The 9,916-nt window shown below is 35.0% G+C and overlaps 1 protein-coding gene across 8 annotated transcripts; it reads left to right on the forward strand.

Annotated features, from left to right (window-relative positions):
• Positions 1-623: 623 nt before the first annotated feature.
• Positions 624-9,622, forward strand: LOC109809790 (mitochondrial inner membrane protease ATP23). Of its 8 annotated transcripts, none has more exons than XM_083072352.1 (5): positions 624-878; positions 983-1,099; positions 2,355-2,488; positions 2,574-2,660; positions 6,489-9,040. In XM_083072352.1, exons 2-5 carry the CDS (start codon positions 1,054-1,056, stop codon positions 7,062-7,064), a joined length of 843 nt encoding a protein of 280 aa, XP_082928478.1. In that variant the 5' UTR covers positions 624-878; positions 983-1,053; the 3' UTR covers positions 7,065-9,040. The 8 variants fall into 8 exon arrangements, with proteins under 8 accessions (XP_082928478.1, XP_082928479.1, XP_082928477.1 ...); XM_083072353.1 differs by having other exon boundaries at positions 624-863; XM_083072351.1 differs by having other exon boundaries at positions 625-863; positions 975-1,099.
• The last annotated feature ends 294 nt before the right edge of the window (positions 9,623-9,916 follow it).

Raw genomic sequence — 9,916 nt, forward strand, 5'->3', positions numbered from 1 at the left:
TTCTTATACTATAAGATAGTTTTTGTCTGGTGTAAAAAAAATATTTTCTTTATTTTCTAAAATTTTTTATATTAGTTAAAATATTTTATTTTATTTCAGTTTTAAAATAATTACTTGATTAACTGAAATAGAAAATAAATGAACTGTTCAATGCAAGGAAACTTATATAAAAAAAATAATTTTATAACTTGAACAGTAATTAATCTTTGAATATTACATGGGAAAGACTATCTTGCACAAAATTATTTTTAGGTATGAAGAATTTTTGGAAATTTTTATAATTTCTTATTTAATTTAATTTTTATTTATCATATTTATTTATAAATTAAATTTTAATATTTTAAAAATAAATTATTAATAATTAAAAATAATTTTATGTCGTATTATAAATTATTCATTTAAATTTAAAATATAATTTATATATTTAAAAATATATACATATATATAAATTTAAAATATAATATTTATTTTTATATATAATTTATTATAAATTTTAATTACATACAATAAATATTTAAGTTGCGAAATACATGTAATTGAAATATTTTCTTATAAAATCTAAAATTAAAACATTAAAGCGAAAAAATCATATGTTATAGATAAAATGATTCAAGTCAAGAAAAAACAAACCATTTTTTTTAAAACTTGGTTAAAGATTGCAAAGCCAAAGCCTCTCAGTTCTCCCTGTTCCCAGTGGGTTTTAACTTTTAAGAGTAAGAAACGGTTCCTTTCCCACCCGGAGCCGCCAACTGAACTGAATCTCAAATCAAATGCAAACCTGAGAATGGATGAAGACAATCTCACTTCCTCCGACTCTCCCCCCAACCGCGGCGCAACGGTGGAGCAATGCCAACGCATGATTCGTAAGAGTCTCCTTTGTATGTGTTTCTTATCACTATTATCCCAATTTCTTATTCTTAAACTCTAATTTCTTATTCCTTGATTGCGTTTGATTTGATAATTACATGTCTCAGCTCCACAGGTGAAGTTCTTGAGGGAGCACTTGGAGAAAGCTGGGTGTGCTGTAGGAGATAATTTCATCAGGGCTGTTAAATGCGATGGCACGGGAATAGCTGGTGGTTACACCAAGGGACAAGGGGTACTTGTTTCTTTCCCTTTCATTACCCTTCTACTTATTTATACGTGCAATTAACATGGGTTCGGTGGCTATGAAAGATAATATGTTAACTCACATTATATGCAGCTAAACTATCAAATATAGTGGTTGAAATTGAATAATTTAATATCAGTGGAAGTTTGGTACATAAAATGTTTTTATTTTTTCGGGAATATGTCATCAAGAATGTTAGTTTTTCACCTTTAATTTGCTATTGAAAAAGAAAATATTCACACGAAACTTTGTTTCTTGACTTGAGAATCGTTTTTTCATAGGTTTCTCATGAAGTTATTCTCATTGGGAAAGTGGGAAATTAACTTTTCCAAACTAAAAATGAAGTTTTAATGCAATAAAAATGTTATGTTACTTTTATTTGCTTATTTAATATAATAAAAATCTTTGCTTCATAAGTAATATTTATAAACATTCCCATAAACATTTATGACCAATCAAACAAATTTTCATGATTCCTAGGTATCAGGATTCTTTGGCATGATAAAATTTTCCGTGTACCAAACACTCCCTTAGAGTTAATTGGTGTAAAGATTTCTGTACCATTAACCAATTAGAAATCATGCAAGATATGACTTTTAAAGTAGGCTTAAATATGATTTTAGTCTCTTAAATTTAGGATAAATTTGTTTTTGGTCCCTCAAATTTAAAATTGCCATTTTGAGTCTCTGTAATTTTCAAAAATTTTATTTTAGTCTCTAGCTCACCAATAATATATCTAAAAGTGACAGATTGAGATAGTTGTGTATCATCATTTGGTTTAATGTGATGTTTTCATTAATAGGGACATTTTATACAACAGTAATTGACAAATTTTCTAACAAAATTTGAGTAAAGGGACTGAAATAAGATCTTTTGAAATTACAAGGACCAAAAAAATCAGTTTTAAATTTGAGGGACTAAAAACAAATTTACCTTAAATTTGAGAGACCAAAAATATATTTAAGCCTTTTAAGTAATTATTGCTATATTTTATATCCGTGCAATGCTTGGGGATTGGTAGAATTTATTAATGTTGATGAGTCATACATAGCTTTAAACATATTATAAGAGACTTGATACTTTATAATGTGTATAGAGAAGACTTTGAGAGATGATAGTATAAAAACTTATACATTCAAATTGAATTCTATGATATTATGTTTTATGGTCGAAGTAAAAGCTTTGCAATATACTAATATGATATGATCTTTCTACTTTATTGGTGTGGCTTTGTATTAGATAGTTGTGTGCTGCAACCAGATGGAATCTCAAGATGATGTTGATCAGGTGTTAAAGCATGAGCTAATTCATGCATTTGATGACTGTCGTGCTGCCAATTTGGATTGGACGAAATGTGCTCACCATGCTTGTAGCGAGGTTCCTATCTGATATTTTGCCCCTTATCCATATTCAATTTGATGGAGTTCATCTGATTAATTTTCTCAATGGTTATGTGAAACAGATAAGAGCTGGTCACCTAAGTGGTGATTGCCATTTCAAAAGGGAACTTTTTAAACTAGCGTCTCTGAAAATTCGAGGGCATGAACAAGTATGTTGATTCTTTCCTTTCTCCATTTATACAAATCATGAGTTGAATATTCCAGGGATAAATTGTAGCAGCCTTTTCTTTTTCTTTCATCTTTGACAAAAGAATAAAATTCATAAAGTTGATGAGAAGATTATTACAAAATGGATTAAAGGATAAGGGTCCACTTTAACAAAGAAAGAAAATGCAAAGAACAATGAAAAAACATCAGTGAAGCACAGCTATAATAGGATCCCCTTAATCAGACCACGGGACATGTGCCAAACGCCTTGTTTTATACCAAATGAACTGCTGATCCAATGAAGTCTTCTTCAAGACAGCTGAGTTAGCTCCAACTGAGTGCTTCTAAGTATAGCATAGATTGTAAATTGTCACAAAGGCTTGGCTTCTTTACTTGCGCCGAAATGTCAAATAAAATAATGAATTTGACAATGAAACATTAGAAGAACAATGTTGAATTTAGGCTTGCACCACACATAACACACATATAAAGTGAAATAGTCTTATGGGGCCTTCAAACTGGAAACATGTCATTAGTATTGATTCTATTAAGCATTATAGTTTGGTGTTATTGAATAGCAACAATCATGGCGCTATCACACTATTGCCTCGTATACCAGATTTCTAACGAATTTGCTATTGCAATGTTGTTGTGTTTCATCTTCCATAAAAAAGGGCCATCTGGCCATGGTGGTTCTTGCACCAAATATAATGTTTATATATTCATATTCTCCCCTTCTTATCAGATGAAGTTCATTTGACATTGGTGAAAATTAACAAGAGAAGGAAACTTATGTAAATACTTGTATTTTGCCCTGCTAATTACGATTTAACGACTTGAAATTTTCTGATTTTTTCCTGAGGTCATCACTGTTGCTGAAGCCGAAATTTCTATAATCATAAATGGTCATTCATCAAGTTGTATCTTTATTTTCACTGAATGTCTGAATCTCAAAACCCCTTTCTCCTTCTTAAACATAAGGCTTTTAATGAGTTTTTACTTAATAACTAAAGCCTCTGGACAATTTGGTTCTTGACATGGTTTCACAGCCTTAATGACCATGTAATCAAGAATTTGATCCTTGTCATCTCATTCCTATTCTAAATAATTGCTGAATTTAAGCACCAGGTATTGGCCTATGCATGATCCATGCTTCAAGACCAAAGAGGGGTAGTGTTAAATATATAACACGAGTCCTTATTTAATAGCTTAAGCTTTTAGAAGAATTGTTGAAATTATAGGGATTAAGGTAAAAGTGGAGGCTCATTTAATAGCTTAAGCTTTTAGAAGAATTGTTTAAGTTATAGGGATTAAGATAAAAGTGGAGGCTGGTATGCATGACAGCCATGAAGAGTGGCATGAAAAGTGACAGACAGCAGCCAAAAATGAACATTGCCGGAAGAAAGGTCGATATTATTGTCCTATTGCCAGAATAGTGAGTAATGTCAAACAATGCTGACAACTACCAAAATGATGGCTAGATGTTCCTTCACCTTGTGGACCACCAAAATATTAAATGACAGCATGACAGACCATGGTAGCTCATGGAAGCTCTGGTGGTGACATAACTTGGTGAATTGAACAACCAGAGGCCATTGAAGAAGATGGTGTGGTCATCTGGTGGAGTTGATGCTTAGACTTCTACACCAACAGTGGTGTGGAAGAGATAGAAAAGGGAATGTGTCCCTTTGAGAACATGTTGGTTTGTTTGACTTGAAACCTCGACTGCTCTTGATGAGACAAGTTTGATGATGTGGTCATCAACTGGAAACCTCAAAAAGAGAACTGGAGAAGTGGGTGGGTGCAGATGAAAACATTTCAAAAGAGAACTTAGAATTGGCACATTTGGGTGTCTAGGCAACTGCAGGAATGATCTAAGAAGATTCTTCTTCTTCTTCTTCTTCTTGTTTTCACTTGGATTCCCATGCTAGGCATGGAGGACAAATTCTCTTGTCCTTGGCCATGCTAGTTCTCCCTCCATAGCTGTTCACATCCTCCACCTAAGCATCTTTTGGCCATGTGGTAGCTTCGTGTCCCGAAGATTCTCTCTTGACAACCCTTCCAAAACCATGTTGGAAGGGCAATGCTTTGTTCATCAAGATCCCTGAAGAAGCATACAAGGAAGGTGTTGCTCAATGTAAGGCTCATTTACAAGGTAGAAGTCATCCTTTCAAAAGGACAAAGTCCCTTCAAGATTGTGAAGCTACGCATCAAACTTAATCAGCTTTGGCCTAATCTTGCTGAATGGAAACTTATCTCACTAGGAAGAGGCTTCTGAGTTTGCTTTCAGTAGAATGAATGATATGTGGATAGTTTTACCAGCAGGTTCTTGGAATCTAAGCAAGGTTCTCAGTAAGGTTATACGGCGGATTGCGACAAGGACTTTTAAGTGCCATATTGCCATGGTGGATGTCATGGTAGTCTATGGTGGACAAAATATACATACATACATATATACATACATATATATATATATATATATATATATATATATATATATATATATATATATAGTTTCTTATGTGTGATTGGTTTAGGGTTTATAAAATATGATGCAAAAATAGAAAAATAACAAACACATATATTAAAACCAACAATATAACAATCTAAAGTTAATCTAGTGATAGTCATCATAAAAAGACATAAATTCCTAACCAATAAAAGGATTAAATAGCTATCAAAACAAAGAAACAATGTTAAAAATAAGCAAAACACTGACAATTCTTAAAACTATTTTGTTTAATCCTCCTCATCCTCATCAATGTTTGCATAATTAATTTCCACACGATGATGTTGCTCATTTAAAAATCCTTTAGCTTCTTCTCCATCTGAATGTATGAAATTAGCATTTGGCACTAATTCCTCCTCCTCATTGCTAGAATCTTCTGATGCCTCAACTTCTTCAACCTTTTTCCCCTTGTTCTTTGAAGCTACTCCTTTGGCTCTTTTAAAAGGATTAGTAGATGTTCCTACTTGCCCCTTTCCTTTTGTGACGGAGGGAGAAGGTGCAAAATCGTGCGCAAAGGGAGAAGGAGTGGAGTAGAATCGCATGTAGAGGGAGAAGGAGAGAATCGTTTGCACAGGGAGAAGGAGAGAATCGTTCGCAGAGGGAGAAGAAGCGGAGCAGAATCGCATGCGCGATGGTGGTCGCGTCGGAGGTGGCGGTAGTAGAACTTGTCGAAGGTGTGCCGTTGATGCATGGAGGAGACAATGTTTTAAAACTTTAGGGTTAGGGTTTTGCCACGAACCTATTCAGGAAAATGGAAAAAAATGGGACGCCCAAACCCGGAAAAATGGAAAAAAAAAGCCCAAAACGGGCGCCATTGCCACCATAAACCACCATGCCGTTACCGCCATAATGGTCGTCATATGCAAAATGGTGGACCCGCGCCATATAGAGGCCAAACGGCCATAAAGGAACACGGCCTTTGCCGCCATACCGCTATGCCATAACCGCCATTTAACAACACTGAATCTAAGTCCTGGATTTCTCAGACTTTCTTTGTGGAAGTCAGATTTTATTCCAAGAACTCAAAGCATTACATATGCTCAAGTTTGGCTGAGAATCTTAGACCTTCCGCAGGTGTATTGGCTTTCAAAAACTGTTTTCTATTGCTTCAGGGGTAGGTGTTCCTATAGCAATTGATCAAGCAACAAAGAACCATTCTTACCAGCATTTTGCTAGAGTTCTTGTTGAAGTAAACTTCGAAGAAGACATAATAATCAACTTCTGGTGGAAAGAGAGGGCTTTGCCTTCTTTGTCCCGCTGTTTTTTGAAAATAGTCCTGACTTTTGCTCTAATTGTCGCTGTATTGGTCACAATGATTCAGTTTTCAGGAAAACTCGTCCTGTTGAAGATGCTAGAGGTCTTAAGTCCTTCCATGGTCAAGAACCCAAGGCTGGTGGTGATGGTCCTCAATCTGGTCGTGATATGCAGCAACATGTTGGTTCCTAAACCTGTTAGTGCTGCTGAAGATGGCAAGAATTCCAGGGTAGATTTTAATCCTAAGGTTGGTGCTGGATCAATTGCTATGGTAGTTGCTGTTTCAGACATTAATGATGACGCTGGTGGTAATCAGGCTTCTGGTGCTGACACAAATCCTGATGGGCTGCATAAGAATTCAGTCTCAGTCCAGAAAATTCCTGCTGTGATAGGTTCGGATGGCAATTTGGACTCTGGTTCAGCTACTGAACATGGTGTAGCTGATAAGGTTGCAGTCAATGTTCCAGTAGTTGAGTCTGTTGTTCAGTCAGTTGAAGGTCAGCCGATTGACCAGGGACCTGCTGGGGGTGTTTCCAATATTGGTCTTGCAGCAAAACCAAAATATTGGTCTCTTGCTGATTCTGACTTGGAATCAGATGAAGATGGTCTGGATCCTTTTCTGAATCAAAATCAGCATTTGTAAGTGAAGGATTGCCAACCTGTTTGGGTTGTGGAGCATACAAACTCTGCTGCTTCAAGTTCTCTGGATGGGATGCTCCTCTTGAGGACATTTCAGAACATGATATAGTTTCCTCTCAGATTCATGGACATGATGCAGTTTCTGTTCCAGTTACATCTGCTGAGCATCCGTATAAGCAACCTGTTATTTCAGCTGATTTAATCACTTTTGCTCCTTCAGTCCAGCAGGATTTTAACATCCTTGCAGCCAGCGGTTTTGTTTTGACTGAGGTTGAGCAGGCATCACCTTCCCAGCATGTTGAATCCAAGAATTAGAAGAAACTGAAATCAGCTGCTAAATTACCTAGAACCAGGTCAAGGGCTGCAAAGGCATCTAAAGTTTTTTGATGCTTACACAATGCAGTTGCTGCTTTGTCCATTTCTTGTTTTGGCTTGAGCTTGGTGGAGAAATTGATTCGGTTGTTTTGCAGCAATGGCTTTGGTTTTTCTTGTTGCTGTGCGCTGTTGGTTCTGCATTGGTGTTAAATGATGCAGCAGTTTCTAGTCTTGCCTAAATCTGATCAGCATAGGCATTCTGTTTTTGCATCATTTTCTGACTCATCATCTAATCTTGATTTAGCTGCTTCTATTCTAGGAGTAGGCTCCTACTGCAGTTCCTGTTCAGTGGGGGTGCTGCTGTCTGCATTTTCTGGTTGAGATCAGTCTTGCTGCTTGCTGGCTGACCTGTTGGCTTGAGTTGGCTCTGGATATGGTTGTTGAAATTGGCTACTGTTTTGGCTCCTAGTTGGTGACATTTGTTTTTGTTCCTGATCAGGCTGGCTGGCTGCTGCGTTGATCTTAGTCCCTGGCTGCTGAGTGGAGACCTGGATTTGGCTTCCCTTAGTTTTTGTTTCTTGTTCTTGGTTTGGCTGATAGACCTATTTTGTACACTGAGTTCCTTCCTTGTATCTTTACATTTCTTTTACTTTCCGTTGTCTGTTTCTAGTGAGTTTGGTTTTGGTCCTCTCACAATTTAATAAAAAAGAGGAGACGCAGAAAGGGAAACTGCAGGAATGGTGGAGTGTTAGAAAAGCCCAATGACAAAGATGAAATGAGGAAGGTGTTGGAAGCACGAAAGGGAAAGAGAGGGTTAATCAAAATGAAAAACAATAAGCATGAAATAAAGTGGAGCACAGTTCTGAATTTTAGTGAACTTGGCAGTAGAATGGTGACAACATAGGTCATAGAAAATGGTATAGGGATTTAGGTTGAGAACAAGGAAAAGAGAGAAGAAAAACTTTGAATAATATGATATTGTATACAATGATGTGTTATGAACATATATCATTAACCCTTATTTATACTTATACTAGATTCCTAATCCTGTGAAGTATGAACTATATTGAGATGATTTTCATATATTCTAACATATTTATTAGGATAAATAGAAGCATGGCTTCCCTTTTCTTGATGATTTTCATTTATGAGCAAAAGTTGAGTGAATGATTGGTGGAACTTTTTCTTACGCTTAATTTTTCTGTGAAGATTATATGGACATGACTGCAAATCATTTGCTATATAAGAGGTCTTGTTTGAAAGGCCACGGTGACCGGTCTGTAAATTATAACAAAGAATGTTTTTGTAGCTCAAATTAGAAACCAATTAGGAAACTAAAAAAGTTCAATTAAAATTAAAGTTCTGTGTAAACATAACATAAATTGCTAGATAACCATAGGGTCTTCAGCTAATAATTTTACCTTATTCATCAGAACAATAAAGAAAGAATAAACAAACAGTAGGATCTCTTTTTCTCCCGTTGATTAGATGTTGTATCTTTACAAGTTTGACATGAAATGTGTAAAGGGTAGTTGAAGCCTGTGCCAGTTTATTTTCCTTAAATTGCATTGACTGCTTCTCCATTCGTTGTGTGTCATTGTTCTGATATATTTTAGAGTTTAGAAACTGTTTCTGTTGTTCAATATTGAACTAATGTAATGCAACTTGAAGGAATGCATCAGAAGAAGAGTTATGAAATCATTGTCTGCAAGTCCTTTTTGCTCTGGTTTGGCCAAGGCTTCAATGGAATCAGTATGGGATGTTTGTTACAATGATACAGAGCCTTACGATAGAGCTCCTTAAAACTTGCATGGTTGTTACAATCATTTGCTATACCAGCAATGGGTTCCATTTTGGGCTTGGAACTTTTTAAGGTGAACGCAAACGTGATTCAAATTGACGAATGAAGGCTAGTTCATTTTTCTTTGGCTGATTTAGCCAGGCAATTCAATTTATGTGGGTTTATATATTTAAGAATTTAATTAGAATGTACATCTAATTATGGATTGTCATTATAGAGTGTTGATTTTTGTAATATCTGTTTCATTAGTCATCTAGAGTGATTTTTAATTAGTTTATAGTATAAAAATATTTTTATAAATCGTAAAATGTTATAAACTTATTGTTGTTTCAAAGGTAATAAGGTGCAAAAGTCTCGTAGAGAATGAGTATGTTCAGTATGAAGTTGTCAGATTCAACTACGAATATATGAAAATAAAGACGAGCATGTTCACCTATTTCCTGTAATGGAAATGTTAAGATCTGTTGCTACATTGATAAATATAAAATTTGCTCATTGTACTTTATTTTATTTTTTAAAAATATAAAAAATGATCGAAACAAAGATAAAGTGAAAATATAATAGCATTTTAATAATAATTGGTAAAAGGATTTTTTTTTCTCTATAGTTAATTCAATAATTTGCACATAAATTTAATTCATATAATCTTAGGAGGTATTGAACCTTTGATTTTGACCAATGTTGGTAAACTTGGTTCAAACTAACCGTCGTTCATTGAAAATCCCCGTCGACACCAATAG

Source organism: Cajanus cajan, chromosome 4 (assembly GCF_000230855.2).
Source record: "Cajanus cajan strain Asha chromosome 4, NIPB_CcT2T_4, whole genome shotgun sequence".
NCBI classification, from domain to species: domain Eukaryota; kingdom Viridiplantae; phylum Streptophyta; class Magnoliopsida; order Fabales; family Fabaceae; genus Cajanus; species Cajanus cajan.